At 39.4% G+C, this 23,249-nt stretch overlaps 1 protein-coding gene across 3 annotated transcripts in view; it reads right to left on the minus strand.

Moving 5' to 3' along the window:
• Positions 1-23,249, minus strand: part of ttc3 (tetratricopeptide repeat domain 3) — a 66,931-nt gene that overhangs the window by 35,237 nt on the left and 8,445 nt on the right. Inside the window, exons 7-19 of one of the 3 annotated variants that reach the window (XM_084399716.1) lie at positions 22,043-22,172; positions 19,801-19,886; positions 19,595-19,689; positions 19,444-19,506; positions 19,311-19,365; positions 15,895-16,057; positions 15,490-15,541; positions 14,693-14,780; positions 12,888-12,927; positions 9,711-9,771; positions 8,504-8,687; positions 5,573-5,716; positions 584-664 (exon numbers count right to left, since the gene is read on the minus strand). In XM_084399716.1, coding sequence (XP_084255842.1) covers positions 584-664; positions 5,573-5,716; positions 8,504-8,687; positions 9,711-9,771; positions 12,888-12,927; positions 14,693-14,780; positions 15,490-15,541; positions 15,895-16,057; positions 19,311-19,365; positions 19,444-19,506; positions 19,595-19,689; positions 19,801-19,886; positions 22,043-22,172 — 1,242 coding nt within the window. Of the gene's footprint in view, positions 1-583; positions 665-5,572; positions 5,717-8,503; positions 8,688-9,710; positions 9,772-12,887; positions 12,928-14,692; positions 14,781-15,489; positions 15,545-15,894; positions 16,058-19,310; positions 19,366-19,443; positions 19,507-19,594; positions 19,690-19,800; positions 19,887-22,042; positions 22,173-23,249 lie in introns of all 3 variants that reach the window. The other 2 variants (XM_084399717.1, XM_084399715.1) reach the window with 2 other exon arrangements.

The following is a 23,249-nucleotide window of genomic DNA, read 5'->3' on the forward strand; positions in this document are numbered from 1 at the left end:
ATAAACTAATAAAACAAAAAGGAACAGATGAAGTGCAGATGCGATGGCGTGACTCTAACCACTGAAGGACACTATGACAAAGATATCGCTTTGCCTAATCAAACTGATTTTTTCTCCCATGAATATATGATTGACTTGAAGAATAAAAGCTGTATCATATACTTGGATATTTATAGGGGCAATATCACACTCATAACCATGCGAGATGCCTCTATATCTATATCAGACAGGCAGAGGTGGGTAGAGTATCCAAAACCTGCACACACACTACTGCACACACACACTACTGCACACACACACTACTGCACACACACACTACTGCACACACACACTACCGCGGGATAGTGGGTGTTCATTTCATAAACTGTGGGCAATGGTAGCTTAATGTATAAATTAATGTATATATCCAAAAAACGGGTAATGTCATACTTTGCAGTAGTGCTATCGGGGCATGAGGTAAAGTCACATGACTTCCTCCAGTGTCTCCTACACGTGTGTGTGCGCAGGCTAAAGCTGGTCAGCTGGTGAATGTTCGCTCTCGGTGTGAACGTTTGCTTTGGAAAGCAGAGTGGTGTTGCATTACCTCTGGTTGTCCGATTTCCAGCAGGGCGGTTGCATATCCATAAACCAGCACAGATTTATCCAGCTCCGTCAGTCCCAGTGCCTGTCAGAAACACACACCAGTGAACACTGATGAACGAGGGGCCAAACCATTCAGTCTGTGTCAGAGCCAAACACTGAAACACTGAAGCACAACATCTAAACACAACGAGTGTCACTGTTCTGCAGAGTCACACACTCGAGGGGATTCTCCAGCTGGGGTTCATACGCATATTTTAATGTGAATTTTGGCATATTGCATAAGAAACATTGGATGGAAGCACCAAGATGTGCATAACTTCAAAAAATGAGACACACTCGTTTATGATGGAGGGAAAAACAGCCCGATTGCAGAAACTTAGTTTTATTACTGATATTTTGCTCCAAATTCCAAGGAAGTGATGATTTTGTTCTCTTGAACACATGGGATGGAAACACTGCTTTATTCTCAAATGTTTTATGCAATATTCCAACTAAATTCTCAACTTTGGATGGAAACACAGACACATGTTGAACTGAATTTATCTGTATAATGCCTGTCCTTTAGAGCTGCTTTACAGCAGTGTGTCTCATATTAGGGCTGGGAGATATGGCCAAAAAAAAATCCAGATAATTTTTTTTATATCAGTCGATATCGATAATTATCACGATAAAAGTCAAATCTTTATTTCTTTCAAGTTTAAAGGCAGATTTTTGCTCCTAAGTGAAAGTTGTAGAAACCAGAGCGTTAATTGTGGTTTTAAACTACTCTTTATTGTCAGAACATATCAGGACAAACTCTTGCCAAACTGGTGAACATTTCACACATCTGAGGCACAACACTCAAACATTTGTCATTTTTCCTTAACAAAATAAGTTTCTTTATTGGACAATTAATTTCTTAGTTTCTGCATGTGCTAATTTTTATTTGGTAAAATGTAATATTCTGACTGTTTGAGTTTTATTAAACTTACCCATTGGTCATCCAGTATCATGCATTAGATCATGATAACCACAGATAAAGGCATAGCCTACAGCTCCTCACTATCAGGGCAAAGTGTAACTTTATGGTTTCTATGGTATTTGTATGAAAAACAGCAGCCTAAATACATTATTAAATACTGTAATTATATTCCATCAGTCCTTTAATACATCGTCTACATTAATAATATAATACAATTCAATATGTATATCCCACATTTCATGGTGCAGTTAATATGACTAGGCTAACGTCACAGTAAATCCATGGTAAATGATGGGAATGTGTAGCCGGAAAAGCCTTCTGGCAGTATCGTAGCGCTCAGTGTTCCTCCTGTTAGTCAGCGCTGGTTCATCTGCCTTTAAACTGGTTTAAATCACTGAGACATTTGTGTTCTTCGCTGAATTCAAGCACTTCTCACTGGATCTCGTGACGAGAGTGATCAGAGTAAACGCCTCTGCTGTAGTGAGCTCGCGCTGCGCTGCCGTTTGGACTTTGACCCGAGCGGATAGATGGGCCGTGTGGCGCGCGGTTCTAATGAGCTTCGTTCCGCTTTTGGCGCATAAACATTATCGAACATTTATCGAACTCTTGATATCGTTTTATCGAGAAAAATTATATCGCGATAATTATCGTTATCGTTTTATCGCCCAGCCCTATCTCATATTGATGAAGTTGCATCATCGGCAACGTTTACACGCAACCAAATCATCCGTGGCTCAAACTGAAAATCCTTCATATAAACACTTTAATCGATACGACTGAGCTCGATCCCAATGACACGCCGATCGGATTGAAAGGGGTTTATTCCTTTTCTAATGCGATCCAGAGAACATGTAAACACTTGATCAGATTGAAAACTGAAACTGAAAGGACTGCGCATGTGCAATGATGTAGAAATATTGAATGACGTAGAAAAAGCGTAATGACGTAGAAATAGCGTAATGATGTAGAAATAGCGTAATGACAGAAATAGCGCAATGATGTAGAAATAGCATAGTGATGTAGAAATAGCGTAATGACAGAAATAGCGTAATGATGTAAAAATAGCATAGTGATGTAGAAATAGCGTAATGATGTAGAAATAGCGTAATGTAGAAATAGCGTAATGATGTAAAAATAGCATAGTGATGTAGAAATAGCGTAATGATGTAGAAATAGCGTAATGATGTAAAAATAGCGTAATGATGTAGAAATAGTGTAATGATGTAGAAATAGCGTAGTGATGTAGAAATAGCGTAATGTAGAAATAGCGTAATGATGTAGAAATAGCGTAATGATGTAGAAATAGCGTAATGATGTAGAAATAGTGTAATGATGTAGAAATAGCATAATGATGTAGAAATAGCGTAATGATGTAAAAATAGCGTAATGATGTAGAAATAGCGTAGTGATGTAGAAATAGCGTAATGATGTAGAAATAGCGTAATGATGTAAAAATAGCGTAATGATGTAGAAATAGCATAGTGATGTAGAAATAGCGTAATGATGTAGAAATAGCGTAATGATGTAAAAATAGCGTAATGATGTAAAAATAGCATAGTGATGTAGAAATAGCGTAATGATGTAGAAATAGCGTAATGATGTAAAAATAGCGTAATGATGTAGAAATAGTGTAATGATGTAGAAATAGCGTAGTGATGTAGAAATAGCGTAATGATGTAGAAATAGCGTAATGATGTAGAAATAGCGTAATGATGTAGAAATAGCGTAATGATGTAGAAAATGATGTAGAAATAGCGTAATGATGTAGAAAATGATGTAGAAATAGCGTAATGATGTAAAAATAGCGTAATGATGTAGAAATAGCGTAATGATGTAGAAATAGCATAGTGATGTAGAAATAGCGTAATGATGTAAAAATAGCGTAATGATGTAGAAATAGCGTAATGATGTAGAAATACCGTAGTGATGTAGAAATAGCGTAATGATGTAGAAATAGTGTAATGATGTAGAAATAGCATAGTGATGTAGAAATAGCGTAATGTAGAAATAGCGTAATGATGTAAAAATAGCGTAATGATGTAGAAATAGCATAGTGATGTAGAAATAGCGTAATGATGTAGAAATAGCGTAATGATGTAAAAATAGCGTAATGATGTAGAAATAGCATAGTGATGTAGAAATAGCATAGTGATGTAGAAATAGCGTAATGATGTAGAAATAGCGTAATGATGTAGAAATAGCGTAATGATGTAGAAATAGCGTAATGATGTAGAAATAGTGTAATGATGTAGAAATAGCATAGTGATGTAGAAATAGCGTAATGATGTAGAAATAGCGTAATGATGTAGAAATAGTGTAATGATGTAGAAATAGCATAGTGATGTAGAAATAGCGTAATGATGTAGAAATAGCGTAATGATGTAAAAATAGCGTAATGATGTAAAAATAGCATAGTGATGTAGAAATAGCGTAATGATGTAGAAATAGCGTAATGATGTAAAAATAGCGTAATGATGTAGAAATAGCGTAATGATGTAGAAATAGCGTAATGATGTAGAAATAGCATAGTGATGTAGAAATAGCGTAATGATGTAGAAATAGCGTAATGATGTAGAAATAGCGTAATGATGTAGAAATAGCGTAATGATGTAGAAATAGTGTAATGATGTAGAAATAGCATAGTGATGTAGAAATAGCGTAATGATGTAGAAATAGCGTAATGATGTAGAAATAGTGTAATGATGTAGAAATAGCATAGTGATGTAGAAATAGCGTAATGATGTAGAAATAGCGTAATGATGTAAAAATAGCGTAATGATGTAAAAATAGCATAGTGATGTAGAAATAGCGTAGTAATGTAGAAATAGCGTAATGATGTAGAAATAGCGTAATGATGTAGAAAATGATGTAGAAATAGCGTAATGATGTAAAAATAGCGTAATGATGTAGAAATAGCGTAATGATGTAGAAATAGCGTAATGATGTAGAAATAGCATAATGATGTAGAAATAGCATAATGATGTAGAAATAGCGTAGTGATGTAGAAATAGCACAATGTAGAAATAGCGTAATGATGTAGAAATAGCGTAATGATGTAGAAATAGCGTAATGATGTAAAAATAGCGTAATGATGTAAAAATAGCATAGTGATGTAGAAATAGCGTAGTAATGTAGAAATAGCGTAATGATGTAGAAATAGCGTAATGATGTAGAAAATGATGTAGAAATAGCGTAATGATGTAAAAATAGCGTAATGATGTAGAAATAGCGTAATGATGTAGAAATAGCGTAATGATGTAGAAATAGCGTAATGATGTAGAAATAGCATAATGATGTAGAAATAGCATAATGATGTAGAAATAGCGTAGTGATGTAGAAATAGCACAATGTAGAAATAGCGTAATGATGTAGAAATAGCGTAATGATGTAGAAATAGCATAATGATGTAGAAATAGCGTAGTGATGTAGAAATAGCACAATGTAGAAATAGCGTAATGACGTAGAAATAACGTAATGTAGAAATAGCGTAATGTAGAAATAGCGTAATGTAGAAATAGCGTAATGACGTAGAAATAACGTAGTGACGTAGAAATAGCGCAGTGATGTAGAAATAGCGTAATGACGTAGCGTGGGTGGTGTGGCGCAATGGATAAGACACATGCCTTTGGTGTGAGAGACCCGGGTTCGAATCCACTGTGAGACACCAATGTGTCCCTGAGCAAGACACTTAACCCCTAGTTGCTCCAAAGGCGTGCGACCTCTGACATATATAGCAATTGTAAGTCGCTTTGGGTAAAATGTAAATAACGTAGTGACGTAGAAATAGTGTAATGATGTAGAAATAGCATAATGTAGAAATAGCGTAATGACGTGGAAATAGCGTAATGACGTAGAAATAGCGTAATGATGTATAGCACATCAACCCGATCACGTTTAGCGTTCATGTAAACACTACGTTCAGATTCATCAATCGGAATGAATTCAGTCTGATTGAAACAGAAGTAGTGCATGTAAGCGTAGCCAGTGTGTGTGAGTGTGAGTGTGAGTGTGTGTGTAGCGCTATATTACCGCGGTGCCGCTGGACTCCAGGATCCGCAGGGCCGCAGTGAAGGACTGATGAGCGTTTCTGCAGCGCCGGTCACTCAGAGCCGTGTGACCCTCCTGAACCGCAGCACAGAAGAGCTCTCTCGAACCCGCCGCGCTGATGGCCTCCTACACACACACACACCAGTGTTACACACACACACCAGTGTTACACACACACCAGCCTCAAACACACACACCAGCGTTAAACACACACACCAGCGTTAAACATACACACCAGCGTTAAACACACACACCAGCGTTAAACATACACACCAGCGTTAAACACACACACCAGCGTTAAACACACACCAGCGTTAAACACACACACCAGCGTTAAACACACACACCAGCGTTAAACACACACCAGCGTTAAACACACACACCAGCCTCAAACACACATGCCAGCATTAAAGGAGAAGTTCACTTTTAAAAAAACTTTTGCTGATAATTTACTCACCCCCATGTCATCCAAGATGTCCATGTCTTTCTTTCTTCAGTCGAAAAGAAATTAAGGTTTTTGATGAAAACATTCCAGGATTTTTCCCCATATTATGGATTCTAATGGGACCCAAACGGTTCAAGGTCCAAATGACAGTTTCAGTGCAGCTTCAAAGGGCTTTAAACGATACCAGACGATGAATAAGGGTCTTATCTAGCGAAACGATCCGTCATTTCAAAAATAAATAAAAAAGTTTAAGTTTCATAAGCACAAATGTTCGCCTTGCTCTGGTCTGTGATGCGGGTTCGTGACGTCACGTAATGCGCAATTACGTTGAAAAGGTCACGCTTGATGTGTTTACAAATGTGCGGGAGGAGGACCATATACACATTTTAAAATGTATTTGTGTCAGTTTAACGTTTAAAATGCCCATTCGTGTGCGTATCCTAGGTGCTTTATTATTAAAAAGCCAAAAAGAACATTTTTCAAGCGTGACCTTTTCAACGTAATTGCGCATTACGTGACGTCACGAACCCGCATCACAGAACAGAGCAAGGCGAACATTTGTGCTTATAAAACTTTAACTTTTTTATTTATTTTTGAAATGACGGATCGTTTCGCTAGATAAGACCCTTATTCATCGTCTGGTATCGTTTAAAGCCCTTTGCAGCTGCACTGAAACTGTCATTTGGACCTTGAACCGTTTGGGTCCCATTAGAATCCATAATATGGGGAAAAATCCTGGAATGTTTTCATCAAAAAGCTTAATTTCTTTTCGACTGAAGAAAGAAAGACATGGACATCTTGGATGACATGGGGGTGAGTAAATTATCAGCAAAAGTTTTTTTAAAAGTGAACTTCTCCTTTAAATACACACCAGCCTCAAACACACACACACGCCAGCGCTAAACAGACACGCCAGCGTTAAACACACACGCCAGCGCTACACACACATGCCAGCGTTACACACAAACCAGTGTTAAACACACAACAGCGTTAAACACACACATCAGCGTTAAACACGCCAACGTTAAACACACACACAAACCAGCGTTAAACACACGCCAGCATTAAACACACGCACACGTTAAACACACATACCAGCGTTAAACACACACGCCTGCGTTAAACACACGCCAGCCTCAAACACACACACTCCAGTGTTAAACACACACGCCAGCCTCAAACACACACACTCCAGCGTTAAACACACACGCCAGCATTACACACACGCCAGCCTCAAACACACACACTCCAGCGTTAAACACACACGCCAGCGTCACACACATGCCATCAGCTAAGTCATCAGCTAAGATGTTATTATAGTGTTTGTTCCAATGTAGGCTATATTCAAACTAATGAATCCTTAACTTTAAAATACATGATAAAATGTATTTAAAAAAAGAAAGATTACACTTTAAATTGTTAAAATTGTAATTGTTGTTGATTTACATGTGAAAACTTTTTAATAAAATAGCAAAAATATATATTTACAAGGTAGATGTAACAAAATCTTAATATGTCAATATAAGACTTCTCATTAAATTATTTTTATTGTGCTTTATTAGTGACACATTTGGGGAGAGGATATATTCCAAAACTTTCTGAAAATACAGTATGAGAATGAACTGCACAATTACTAGAAATGTTTACCTTGGATATTATACATAATATCCAAAATATGTTGAAAAATACCATTTTTTTGTGGATTCACCGTTTCCAACTCTAACTTTGAACCAATTCTGTGGAATGGCCCATCTGAACAGGATTTGTTTCCAGGTATGACTGTGTACTAAAAATGTGCTTTTGACTTTCATTTATATTTTAATTATATTGTTATATATATATACTGTATATATATATATATATATATATATATCTCATTATTCATGATCATTCACGCCCCCACACATACTGCCTTTCCAAACAAAACGTGTCTTACAAAGTTTAAATCAATGTATTGTTTTATGTGAATGATTAGGCAGGATGATTTTCACATCATTTTGAAGAAAAAACTCTAGGCGACGACATCCATTAGTCAAAAGTCTTATTGACACATATTTAGTATGTGTTATTTCAGAAACTTTCATTTTTATTTTTTCAATAACCATGCATAAACATTATTCTCTCAAAAATACAAAGATGTACATGTTGCTCACATATTATGGTAGCCCTGTTTGTGCTAAATAGAGTGTAATTACACCTTTGCCATTAATATGTTTATAAGCAACTGATAAAAGCACAAATGTCAGGGCATGTCAGAACATCTCAAGGACCCCAAAACACCTCAGACCCCAGCGTTACACACACACACACCAGCGTTACACACACACGATGCCAGCGTTACACACACACGATGCCAGCGTTACACACACACGCCAGTGGCGTTACACACACACACACACACACAACTCAAGTTACTTGTAATGAGTTTCCCCAACACTGCTCAGGAGTTTGCTCTGTGTGACACTAACCGCTGGACTGTGGGCTCGCTCCGGGACAGGTGTGTGTTTGCTGCGCTCCGGGACAGGTGTGTGTTTGCTGCGCTCCGGGACAGGTGTGTGTTTGCCGCGCTCCGGGACAGGTGTGTGTTTGCTGCGCACCGACGGCGTCTCCACAGCACCTGAAGCTTTCTTAGTCTTCCGCGGACTCATTTCACTAGGACAAGATTCATTAGGAATAAGCATCATTATCCAAGAGGCTCAATGAAATCAGTGCAGTGTTTCTGGTCAATGAAGTGAGGAATAAAAAAAACTAATAATAAAAACAGCTAATATGTTAATATTCTCAATCAGATTTTAGTTTAGATTTTGGGTAACACTTAACAATAAGGTTCATTAGTGAACTACCTTAGTTAACATGAACTAAGAATGAACAATACTTCTACAGCATTTATTCATCTTAAATGTTAATTTCCACATTTACTAATACATTATTAAAATCAAAGGTTGTATTTGTTAACATTAGTTACTGCACTGTGAACTAACATGAACAATGAACAGCTGGATTATTAATAAACATTAACAAAGATTAATAAATACTGTAATAAATGCACATGCAATGAACCTTTTTGTAAAGCGTTACCAGATTTTGTCAACATTTTAATTTAATTAGTTTTAGTAGTTTTTACTCATTTTTCTATGCCAACAAGCTTGAATATTTTATTCAAGTTAAATGTTTTTGATGTTTTGGCAACACTTCACAAAGTTGCATTATGTACTAAATAAAAGTTAACATTTCTACAGCATTTATTTATCTCTTTAAATGTCAAGTCCAACATTTACCAACACATTTTTAAGGGCAAAAGTTAACATTAATGCACTGTGAACATGAACAGCTATTGTTAGATTAATAAGTGTTCACAGTTAGATGGTGCTAGTTAACACAAGCCTATTGTAAAGCGTTACCAATGGTTTGTTCACGCTCAACACAAACAGCATTAGTGACGAAAACATCCTGACACCGAGCGACTGAGAAATGAAAGTAAATCTAGCTTTATTGTACCTGTCCATTAGAAGCTCAAGTTTCACTTTAAAGATAAAATAACTCGTCACAAACATCCTTTACAATTAATGTCAGTCAGATTTCTATCAACACATTGAATGATTAAAACATGTTTGAACGAACGAAAGAATTAGCTTGTTTTCTGGTCACTTTCATGACAATAACCCGGTTTATTACCTTTTCATGTCTTTGAGTCTGTCCGCTCTTTCTTCAGGATGGGCTCGAGCTCCAGAGTTCCCTGAACACAATGGAAGTTTGAGATTAGAGTTCAAAAGAAGAAACTTTCCTGGGGAAATAAATAAATCACTCCTGTGTTCAGGCACAACCCGCAGAACCAGAAGAACCGCTAGCGCTAAACACCGGTGAGCGTCTAGAAACAACCGCATCAGTTGAAGGAGGGAACAAGCACGGCAAGGGACTCACCGGAAACAGCGTGACACACACTTCCTCTAGAGGGAGCGTTTATGACAACATACCCACATGAATGAAAACACATTCTTTCAGTTCCACGAGATATTCAAGCTTCGCTCTGTTTGCCAGTCCATAACAGCACACTAACACACGAGTTATCAGTGACCTTGGAGAGAGGGATGAGTGCTGGGAACAGAGCGAAGACGCAGCCTTCACTTCCAGATAACACACGTACAGATGTGTGTGTGTGTGTGTGCAGAGACGAGAGAGAGAAGCCTACTGCCATTACAGGTTTTAAACGGGTTATCTGCAGGGTTTTTAGCCAAATTTAAAGGATTAGTTCACTTCAGAATTAAGATTTTCTGATAATTTACTCTCCCCCTCGTTATCCGAGATATTCATGCGTTTCTTCAGTGGAAAAGAAATGAAGGTTTTTGAGGAAAACACTCCAGGATGTTTCTCCATATAGTGTCTTCAATGGGGTCCAACGGGTTTAAGGTCTGAGTTTAAGATGTGAGTTTCAGTGCAGCTTCAAAGTCTTGACACGATCCAGCCGAGGAATAAGAGTCTCATCTAGACAAACCAGCCGACATTTATAACAAAATAAACATTATATACTTTAACCACAAATGCTGGTCTTGCTCTAGCTGTGATGAGACTAGGGATGCTCATCTCGGTTAATTTTCCCGACAGTGACAACATTTCTGACAGTGACAACAGAGAAGAAACAGAATAATAATGAAAAAATAGGCCTACAATAAATATTTTTTTAAACTTAAATAATTAACAAAAATTACGACGTTTGAAGCTTTGAAAAGTTTTTTCGTCAAATCAAAATAGCAGGCCTACCTCCATCCACACCTTGTCTAGTTTTTATGTAAAAAACGTAACATGTCTACATGATGTGGGGTTAGTCTGGAGTGCAGCCTGTGGACAGTTCGACCCGCGGCAGAACACACCCGATGGGAATACAGAGATAACGTCTCGCTGGAGTGGCCAGCTTCGGGAAGCGCCTTTCATTTGCTTGTGGATGTTTGCGTCGCAAGTGATGGCGTCGTTGCACTACTGCTTTATTTTAATACCGCGCAGCATATTTTGCTAGTAACTTGGTCGCTCTTTCTGTCGAAATGATCCCACATAGTAGCCTACTTCTTTTCGCTCACTTAATTTTGCTTGCTCAGTGAAATGCAGTATGTCTGTAGGCGTGTGTTGCGTCGACGCGCCCAGTGAGTTAACAAATATAGGCTATATATAGTTTTTTTTTTTTTAACCATGCATCAAAAGAAAAAGAAAAATACAAATAAATAAAAAAACGTTTAACTGATAGTATTAATCGGTCAAAATGTTTACTTTCGGTTAACAGTTAAACGGTCAATATGAGCATCCCTTGATGAGACACACATTACGTAATCAGGGTGAAAGGTCACGTGTGACGCAAGCGGAAGTACAGACCTGGGGCCCTATCCCCCTACCCAGTGCAACTGACTTTGAACAGCGACGCATGTGTCATTCCTATTTCTCACCCGACGCACAGCGGACTTTTCCCTCCACAGACGCACATCGGTAAACTAGGGAATGAACTTGCGCTCCCGGGGGCGGTTCAGCGAAGAGAGGAGGCGTGTTCCGGCGCAAACGTTCCCTGGTGCTATTTTGCAGTTTCAGAAAACAATTCCGCCACTGACCAGGAGAAACCTCGTCTAGAGTCAGCGGCGCGTTGCGCATGTTATTCAGACGCTATTTTAAGGGCGCATGCTTGGCCATAATGTAGCGTGTGCACAACACACACACACTTTGCTTCTCTCATCTACACAGAAGCAGCAGTTCATATTTTTAGAAAACCATACATTATTACAAGGAAAAATATGAACACACGAGGGAAATCATTGTTGTGTCCATGAAGATGTGAAAAAATAGGCATAAATCTAGCTTACACATTTACCCACATTATCATACGCCTGTTTAACCGAAGCTAATCTGTGTGTGTTTCTCCATCCCCAATGTCACTTCTCTGTGTTTTACGGCCCTGACGAGAACGTCGGTCTCCTCGGCTGTGAACCGCTCCTGGCAAATCCGCCGTTATAATAGCAATCCGCCATGGAACAAGCGCGCCTGCTCTTAAAGGGAATGTGAGATGACGCTCTGATTGGTTTATTTCACGTTACGCCCAAACCACACCTATGAGTAATGAAGCTGCTTCAGACCAACACATTTTAGATTTGCGTCGGGCGCAAGAGTCATTTATCCCGCCGGTATAATAGCAACAGCTCCCGAGATCCGCCCACAAAGTTACTTGCTTTTCGCACTTGATACTTGCGTTTCAGATCGTTAAAATAGGGCCCCTAGTGTTTACAAAGTGAACGTGCAAAGACTAAGACAAACGGCATTTACAACAAAAAAAGTAAAACAACGATGATGGACGATTTTGGAGGAGAAAATTAGATGAGTTTTTCGCCCTACCGCAGTACTTACGCCTACGTCACGCTTGACCTTTCAACAAGACCAGCATTTGTGGTTAAAGTATATAAATGTTTATTTTTGTTATAAAATGTCGGCTGGTTTGTCTAGATGAGACTCTTATTCCTCGGCTGGATCGTGTCGAGACTTTGAAGCTGCACTGAAACTCACATCTGGACCTTCGACCCGTTGGACCCCATTGAAGACACTATATGGAGAAACATCCTGGAGTGTTTTCCTCAAAAACCTTCATTTCTTTTCCACTGAAGAAAGACATGAACATCTTGGATGACGAGGGGGAGAGTAAATCATCAGAACATTAAAATTTCTGCTAAAAAGGTATTTGCGATAAATAAAAAGCAAAAATGAAGTGCAACAGTGCACAGAATAAGACATTCATAACGCAGCGTTCAGAAGAGCAGAGCACATTTAAACTCAAGCTCAATACGGATGCAAATGCTGAAATATCTGAAGAATGTCGTCCCTCACCTGCAGCGTCAGCCTGGTGTTTCCCATGCTCAGACTTCTGCTGTTAGAGAGAAGAACATCAGTCGTTACTCACAGGAACTCAGGCCTGAACTGAAGCATTAGTGGGTGACCGATGTCGACGGCCAATGTTAGAGAGCAGGCGGCAGATATATATCACACAACATTTCATTTAAAGATAGTAAAAACACATGCAAAACTTTTTTTGGCAAATCTCTGTACACTCGTCTGGGAATCATATTTCTTCCAAGTAATGAGAACACAGCGCTAGTTTCACATACAGCACAGAGAAATTCATTCTTTTGTTTCACCCGTAAACGGAGAACAAAAAAGAACTTCGCTTGAAGTATATCAGGGCCTTTACAAACACACAAGATCTCACAGCTGGATTCTTTTGCAAGGTTTGAGAAAACAAACATTTATTAGATCATTAAAGATTTATTCAATAATTATGTACAGTAGTCAACATTTGAAGTGGATCAAAAAAATTCAAAGTTGTCCTAAGACAAGATCGGGTACTGTTCAAAATTCATGTATAACTCTGATGAAAGTCACTCAAATGTTGACGACTGTAGAGGAACTAGGGCTGTGAAACGATTAAACGCATCCAAAATAAAAGTTTGTTTACATAATATGTGTGTACGGTGTATTATTATTTTGTTTATATAAACACAACGATTTTTGAAAGAAGTCTCTAATGCTTATCAAGGCTGCGTTTATTTGATCAAAAATACAGAAAAAACTGTAATATTGTGAAATATTATTACAACTTAAAATAATAGTTTTCTATTTGAATATACTTAAAAAAATAATTTATTCCTGTGATGCAAAGCTGAATTGTCAGCATCATTACTCCAGTCTTCAGTGTCACATGTGACATCCAGTCTATCACATGATCCTTTAAAAATCATTCTAATATTCTGATTGATTATGAGTTCTGCTGCCTAATATATCTGATGAATAAAAGGTTAAAAAGAACTGCATTTATTCAAAATAAAAAAAGATTTTATAATAATATAAATCTTCTTTACTATCACTTCTTATCAATTTAACACATCCTTGCTGAATAAAAGTATTGATTTATTTCACAAAAAGAAAGAAAATTACTGACCCCAAATATTGTTGTTACAAAAGATTTATATTTTTTAAAAATTTGCTTCTTTTTTTTAACTTTTATTCATCAAAGTATCCTAAAAAAGTATCACAGGTTATGAAAAAATATTAACCCTAACTGTTTCCAACTTTGATAATGAATCATCATATTAGAATGATTTCTAAAGGATCATGTGATAGACTGGAGTAATGATCCTGAAAATTCAGCTTTGATCACAGAAATAAATGATAATTTAAAGTATAATAAATTGAATTTCTGTATTTTTGATCAAACAAATGCAGGCTTGATGAGCAGAAGAAACTTCTTTCAAAAACATTAAAAATAGTAATGTTTCCAAACTTTTGACCTGTACTGTATATGTGTATATATATATATATATATATATATATATATATATATATATATATATATATATATATATATATATAATATTTATATTTATAAATAATATATTTATATATACACACGCAAATATTTCTTAAATATATACATGCATGTGTGTGTATTTATATAAACAAAATATGAAAATGTGATATTATACACAGTACACACAGATATATTATGTAAATACAGCCTTTTATTTTGGATGCGTGTAATTGTTTCACAGCCCTAGAACACGCGTGTGCTGACGGTACATGAGACGGCCTGGTGTCGGTCGAGCAGAGGGAGGTGGTGTTCAGAAGGCAAGACTCACCGAACTCTCCAGGCTGGAGGAACGAGACGGCGCTTCAGGCTGACGAGTGGATCTCTGATGCTGAGATGAAGAGTCCCCCGCATGCGCTCTGTGTTACAAACACAAGCTCTAACCCTTCAACCATGCAACACCAGAGCACACATACGAGCTTAACCCTCATCCCGCACTTTAGAACACATCTTTCCCTCACAGGATTTTTTTTTTACCTTTAAATTACTAATAAATAATAAATAGTAATTTAAGCACATTCCTCACATTCTTTCAACTTAAATTCAAAATAACTCAAATTTCATGCATAACCCTTTTAATTCAGCTCTAAATATCTTACATTGTGTGTCTTTGACCTGTAAAATACATAATATAAGATGATATTTCATGACTCTAGATGGCCTTATAGCTCTACATGGAGCAAATGAGCTGTTCCGCTGGGTCCTAAAGTCAGTTTCTCTTCAGTGTGCATTCAGATACACATGTAGACATTATGAAATAATTTTTTGGTAAAGTTTTAGCATTTGTAGGGTTTTCTATGTGTACATTCCTCCCATTTACTCATTCCTAAGGGGGTCAAATTGAAGGAGAACAGGTTGAAAAGTAAGGATTTGTTACTTTTTTTTATTTCAACCACAAAACTCTTAAAATCCTTTTTTGTGTGTGTGTGTGTATGTGTGTATGTGTGTTTGTGTGTGTGTGTGTGTGTGTGTGTGTGTGTGTGTGTGTGTGTATTCGTGGCTCAAGTGTGACTAAAGTCCTAGAGTCTTGGACCCCTCAAACACTCAAATGTAAAAACCCCTACAAACCTGGTTTTAGAAGAAATCCTTTTAGTTTCCGTCTTCTTGGTCTTCATTTGGTCTGCTTGAGGAAACACAACAGTAATAATGCAGAGAGGTGTGAGGACTCTTCCTTTTATAAGGACAGCACACATTAATCAACATTTCTGTAAACGTGCCAGTGTTAGCCAGCTGGCTAATGTTCAACTGCAGTCCTTTAGCAAGATGTTTTTGAAACCTCCAAAATAATAAAAAAGTACATTTCGAGGACCTCATAACTCATCGACACGAGTCTTGCGAAGCAACAATGCACGGCAGAACCTCAGTGTGCGGAGTGTGTGTGTTACCGGCAGAACCTCAGTGTGCGGAGTGTGTGTTACCGGCAGAACCTCAGTGTGAGTGTGCGGAGTGTGTGTTATGAGGAGTGTGTGTTACCGGTGTTGTCCTGCAGCTCGCTGTGGAAGCGCTCGCTCTGCTGGAGCAGGTCTTTCAGCCCGTCGGGGTCAGCGCCGCACGCCTCCTGAGCCTCACGGTTGGCCAGCACAGCCTTCTGGTGCTCCCCCAGGTAGAACAGCGCGTCACAGAAGCGGTAATGGCCCTGGAGGAGAGGAACATCACGGATACGGCCTTTATGAGTGAGAGTCGGACCTGAGTCTGGGGTTGGGAGTCGGATACTTGTTATAAAATTTTAATTTCGATTCCTCTGTTAATGTTTCAATATGATTTAGAATATATTGGGCAACTTTTAAAGAGACAGCAGCCTAATATTCCTGCTGCTGTCTCTATAATAACACTAATATTCCTGCTGCTGTCTCTATAATAACACTAGGGCTGCACGATTTGGGGAAAATGTCATATTGCGATAATAGAGGTCAATATTGCGATTGCGATATGCGATATAATAAACAAATGGTTTCATGAGTCGACTTGCTTGGTTCTCAAGGAAAATAAATGCACACACAGATTAGTGATAATCTGCCTAAAGAAAAAAGTTCTTTAGTCAAGAGCAGTGAGTGTTTTTCTCTGTTCCCTTTGTTCTTTGATTAACTTTAGCGACAGATATAATCAGTGGCTACTGTGTACTGTCCCTTTAAGAGCAGCCGCTGCTGTCAGAGACGCGGATCTCACACACGCCTCATTCTCTCACGAGTCACAACTCTTCACGTTCATCATAAGACTGCTCTTATGTTATGAAGATACTCGACAAAAAGACATTTTGGCATAATTGTGTGTGTTATTGTTCGTTCAAGCTGGAAAGAGAGCTGTATTCTGGCATGCTTATGTGTGCGCGCGGACGATATTAGCACGAGTCTTTCTGTGTGTCACAGTCAGGACATTCACAGGCAGCGCGTTCATTTTGGCATACGTGTGTTGTTCGTTCTACCGCGAAACAGAACTTGATACTGGCGCACGTCTATCTGTGGGTCGTGTGTGTGTGTGTGTGTGTGTGTGTCAAGGAGGACATTCACTGACAGCGCGTTCTTTTTTGTCTTATCGCGCATGAATGGTTTAAAAGCATTTGCATGAATAAGAGCGGGATCATGATCACTAGCCAAAGGATGCCAAAAATTATCAGATGCTGCGTTAATTGCGTTAACAGCGCTAATTTGTTTATTTAATATAAAATCTCAGCATTTTGCGTCATATAATCGCGTAGGCTTGACATCGCGGTTGCGATACGATTAATCGTGCAGCACTAAATAACACTAATATTCCTGCTCTATAATAACACTAATATTCCTGCTCTATAATAACACTAATATTCCTGCTCTATAATAACACTAATATTCCTGCTCTATAATAACACTGATATTCCTGCTGTCTCTATAATAACACTAATATTCCTGCTCTATAATAACACTAATATTCCTGCTGTCTCTATAATAACACTAATATTCCTGCTCTATAATAACACTAATATTCCCGCTCTATAATAACACTAATATTCCCGCTCTATAATAACACTAATATTCCTGCTCTATAATAACACTAATATTCCTGCTCTATAATAACACTAATATTCCTGCTCTATAATAACACTAATATTCCTGCTCTATAATAACACTAATATTCCCGCTCTATAATAACACTAATATTCCCGCTCTATAATAACACTAATATTCCTGCTCTATAATAACACTAATATTCCTGCTCTATAATAACACTAATATTCCCGCTCTATAATAACACTAATATTCCTGCTCTATAATAACACTAATATTCCTGCTGTCTCTATAATAACACTAATATTCCTGCTCTATAATAACACTAATATTCCTGCTCTATAATAACACTAATATTCCTGCTGTCTCTATAATAACACTAATATTCCTGCTCTATAATAACACTAATATTCCTGCTCTATAATAACACTAATATTCCTGCTCTATAATAACACTAATCAAATATAAAAAGACAGAAAATCCACTCGTTCTTCACTGAATAACTTTTGTAACTATATTTGTAATGTATATTTTATTTCACAGCAGGGTCAGGGTCACAGCAGGGTCAGTGACAGGGTCAGGGTCAGTGACAGGGTCAGGGTCAGTGACAGGGTCAGTGACAGGGTCAGTGACAGGGTCAGTGACAGGGTCAGTGACAGGGTCAGGGTCAGTGACAGGGTCAGGGTCAGTGACAGGGTCAGTGACAGGGTCAGTGACAGGGACAGGATCAGTGTCCCAGTGTCCCCAATTATTATTATTATAGGATCAGGGACAGGGACAGGGTCAGTGACAGGGTCAGGGTCAGTGACAGGGTCAGTGACAGGGTCAGGGTCAGGGTCAGTGACAGGGTCAGGGTCAGGGTCAGTGACAGGGTCAGGGTCAGGGTCAGTGACAGGGTCGGTGACAGGGTCGGTGACAGGGTCAGGGTCAGTGACAGGGTCAGGGTCAGTGACAGGGTCAGGGTCAGTGACAGGGTCGGTGACAGGGTCAGTGACGGACAGGGTCAGTGACAGGGTCAGGGTCAGTGACAGGGTCAGGGTCAGTGACAGGGTCAGGGTCAGTGACAGGGTCAGGGTCAGGGTCAGTGACAGGGTCAGGGTCAGTGACAGGGTCGGTGACAGGGTCAGTGACGGACAGGGACAGGGTCAGTGACAGGGACAGGGTCAGGGACAGGGTCAGGGTCAGTGACAGGGTCAGGGTCAGGGTCAGTGACAGGGTCAGGGTCAGGGTCAGGGTCAGTGACAGGGTCGGTGACAGGGTCAGTGACGGACAGGGACAGGGTCAGTGACAGGGTCAGGGTCAGTGACAGGGTCAGTGACAGGGTCAGGGTCAGTGACAGGGTCAGGGTCAGTGACAGTGACAGGGTCAGTGACAGTGACAGGGTCAGGGTCAGTGACAGGGTCAGTGACAGGGTCAGGGTCAGTGACAGGGTCAGGGTCAGTGACAGTGACAGGGTCAGGGTCAGTGACAGGGTCGGTGACAGGGTCAGGGTCAGTGACAGGGTCAGGGTCAGTGACAGGGTCGGTGACAGGGTCGGTGACGGACAGGGTCAGTGACAGGGTCAGGGTCAGTGACAGGGTCAGGGTCAGGGTCAGTGACAGGGTCAGGGTCGGTGACAGGGTCAGGGTCGGTGACAGGGTCAGTGACGGACAGGGACAGGGTCAGTGACAGGGACAGTGACAGGGACAGGGTCAGGGTCAGGGTCAGGGTCAGGGTCAGTGACAGGGTCAGGGTCAGTGTCAGTGTCAGTGTCAGGGTCAGGGTCAGTGACAGTAACTCTGATAGATTCTAGACACTCTCTGTAAAGCTGCTTTGAAATGATGTGTTGTGAAAAGCGCTGTACAAATAAACGTGTATTGAACTAAGTAAGACTGATGATGATGATGATGATGATGACTCAGCGGTTACCTTGGCCCAGTCTGGCTGCAATATAATGGCCCTCTTTCCATCGCCGAGTGCTTTCCTGAAAACAACTCCCACAGTCAGCATCACACACGCGTTCCTCAGTAATGTGCATCAGAATAACAGAAATGACACTCACAGATATTTCTCAGAGCGAATCAAACACAGCGCTCTGTTCCCGTACAGGATGTGGTTATTAGGGCTGAAACAGAACGAGAGATAACACTCGATTACAACAGGAGACAGAACAGGACTGGGAAGTAAAACGGTGACGATGTTCCGGCACTTACTGGTATTTGATGGCTTTAGTGTACCACTTCAGAGCCATGTCATACTTCTTTTTCTGGAACTGCTCATTTCCCTTGTTTTTCATATCGTCGCTTTTCTGGGATACAGTAAAAAAAGAAAACAATGTCTTATTTCTGCTAATACAGCAGATCTCCAACAATAATCATCAGTCGGTGACATAAGCACACGTGATCTTCAAGGGTCTCACCGATAAACTCCAAGTGTCCGGCTCTGACTTGAGCTCGGCGATGGCTTTCTTCTTACTGCACGACACCACCTGAAGATAACGCGCATCTGTGGGACAGACGGTTATTACACACGTGTTCTTCAGCTCTGGACACAGACACAGATCACATGACTATCCTCATCTCCATTCAGGATTCATGTGGACATATATCTGTACACATCTCAGAACTAAAGCTGTAAAATCTACAAGAATCCCGTCAGTCGCTGCATTACTGTAATATTACAGGTTACAATTAACAACTGATTTATATGCAAACATTTAAATTACACGATGCTTTATGATAATAACATTACAATCATATTTTTTGAATGGCATAATTTTGTTTCTACTCCAATTTGTTATTGAAATTGTCAAACATTTTTTCATTACAGATTTATTCAAACAACATTAAAAGTACAGTAAAAGTATAATGAATATGTGCTATGGTGAGTATATGCATCTAAATGCTCATATCTAGAGTTATTTCTCTGAGGTAAATGTGGCGTCACATGACACACGGGTAAAGCAAAACAACTCTTCTGACTGAATGTTTCCTCGGGCAAACCTCATTCCACAGCCCATCACACCCAGTTTAGCAGCAGCTCTTCTTGTAGGAGTTTAGCGAGTGCATGCTTGACCTTCACTAATGAAACACTCAAACATTTGCATTTAAAGAAAGGCCATTTTGAGCTGCGTTTCTATCATTTACACACTTTCAATGTTTTGAATCTAATGCTTTTGCAAGACTAGACTCTGATGTAGTCATACACACAATTAACCATTTGCATAACTTTAACACAAGTTCTTATTTCTCAAATAATAAAAGCCAACAGAGCTTTTGCCGAAAAGTGAGCTAATATCACAAACTATACATAATACAATATCTGTTTTTGACCTAGCCATTATAAATAAATAATATAAATGTTATTTATTTGTATTTTATCTATGTTGATTATCTGAAACGTCCGATAGGATCATTACATCGGGAGACATGTGGAGCGGGTCAGACATGATTTTGACCACTTCATTAAGTTTTGTTTTGTAGAAAGTCATTCTTTAAAGTGAATTTCGTTTTGTATAAATTGTATCTTAATTTTAATCGGTTTCATAAACCAATTGCCTAGATTTAATAAATGAGAAGCAAATATAGCAGACAATATAATCAGGACACGGAGGCGCCGGCGCGATATTGCACTGTACGTGAACTGGAGCTCGTCTCATAAACGAACCGAAACTCAGTGTATGGGCTACTTCACAGGCATGACATCATATATATATATATATATATCTCATATGTGCATTTCTCTATAGGCGCGTTCACTACATTTGGACATTTTTGTGTAGGCCTAATTATATTTATTAAACGTGTAGAATACTTTCCAAACCATTACATATAGTATTATAAATGTTGTGCTCAGACGTTCATGATATAAAAAAATAAACATATTAGAATAACTTTTAAAATGGAGTGAACACGGGGCAGTTTTCCCGTGAGTGGGAATGGAGACCCGGAGTGGATGAGGAGCGGAGTGATGACAGACGAGAGCGTGATCACACACACCCCCTAGCAGGGTGAACACACCTTCCTAACTTAAGACCCATTCAAACTGAAATTAAGACATTACACCGTTTGAGAAATGTAAGCATATTTACAGCCTTATAATTATGAAAAGTGAATTTAAGACATAAGGACAGACGGGAACTCTGCAATTAGCAGAAATCTGTCGTAGCGACGGAGAACTTGAATCCCTGGTGACATCATTCTCCAGCTGTGTTATTGACTGATTGGTTGAATCTCTGATTGATGGATTACATGAGACACGATTGATTTCAGGAAGTTGTTCTGAATCTTTCAACTTTCCTTCTGATGTTCGCTGATGTTTATTTGCTGCTGTAACTAGTAGTAAAGAGGAAGAGATGATCGCTCCATCTGTCACACACATTAAACACACATTTACTGACTGAATTTACTGATGAAACTGACAGGACTTGAAAGATGAGACTTTGTTTCATATCAGAAGTATCAAAGATTATTACTGGATGGCAGGAGCTACAGGGAATGTTTAGTGAAGTTTAAACGCATCAGCATCTAAAATATCAACCTTGGGATTAAAGAATCAATATCGGTTCATCAAAATGAGATCGATTAATATCGATAAATTAGTGTGTTCAACCCAGCCCTACTCTCTCGCACTGTGAGGTCGTTGATGGACATGAAACTCACACTCGTTGAAGACGAAGCGTAGCGTGCGGTAGCGGATCTCCACTGAGCCGAGATCCAGCAGCTTCTGACGCACACCAGGAGCTCCAGAGTCCAGCAGCCACGCGATCGCCTCAGACAGACAATCCTCCTGCTGCACACACACACACACAGAGATTACACAGACAATCCTCCTGCTACACACACACAGGGCTCCCACACCTCGGTTAACTTCAAATTCAAGGACTTAATGTGGCGACACATTTCAAGTGAGAGCAAGGTTACATTGTGTTAACAACACAAAGTACCTCACATGGGAAACACTGAACGTAACGTGTAAATGTGCGTAACTAACGTAAATCAGGCAAGCTAGTGCGCATGGGCCACGAAGTGTTGGTGAAATAACACATTAGCGGACCGGAGGGAATATGGAATTTTTTCCAGAAAACTTCTCGCACAAAATAAGTTCAAGGACGTGTATCTGTGGGCGTTTCATTTCAAGAACTTTCCGGGGCCTTGAATTATCTTTTTCAGATTCACAGACTTCCAAGTATTTCCAGGACCCGTGGGAGCCCTGAGTCCAGGTGTGCTGAAGGGACACTCCTCACGCCGTCCCCGATGTCCTGTACATGACCCTCTCTCTCTGCACAGAAACAGTGAAACTCGACACACTGACAGATAAAGCAGCGCAATGAAGCTCCTCACATCAACCAAACTCTGTTGCTGTGCAAATGAACGGCCGGAACACATTAAAAGTTTCTGTTTTCTGTTAAAACGGTGTCATGTTAGCGGCCGCTAATGATCTTTACAACGGAAGTGAATCAATCAAAACAATAACTTTATTCTAGATCTGCTGTAAAGCCTAAACAATCTCTGTTACTGTAATCTCCTGTTATCACTGTAAAGCTGCTGTGAAACTCTATATTGTTAAAGCGCTGTATAAATGAAGGAGACTTGACGGTCACTAGGCCTGTCGCGATTGTTAAATAACCGTCTGACCGCGATTATTCGATCTAACCGCGGTCGTTTCAGGCATTTTTCAGACAATAATCCATCTCTGCGAGTAGGGGTGTAAATCGGAGCCTACATGACGATTCGATACGATACCGATTTCTTAAGCCAACGATTCGATTATTTTCGATACTTCAGAATTCCCCGCGATACGATTCGATTCGATTCGATACGATTCAATACTAGATTTTTACATGATATCTAAGTTTCATATAAATCA

This window comes from Rutilus rutilus, assembly GCF_951802725.1.
Source record: "Rutilus rutilus genome assembly, chromosome: 25".
Taxonomy (NCBI): Eukaryota; Metazoa; Chordata; class Actinopteri; order Cypriniformes; family Leuciscidae; genus Rutilus; species Rutilus rutilus.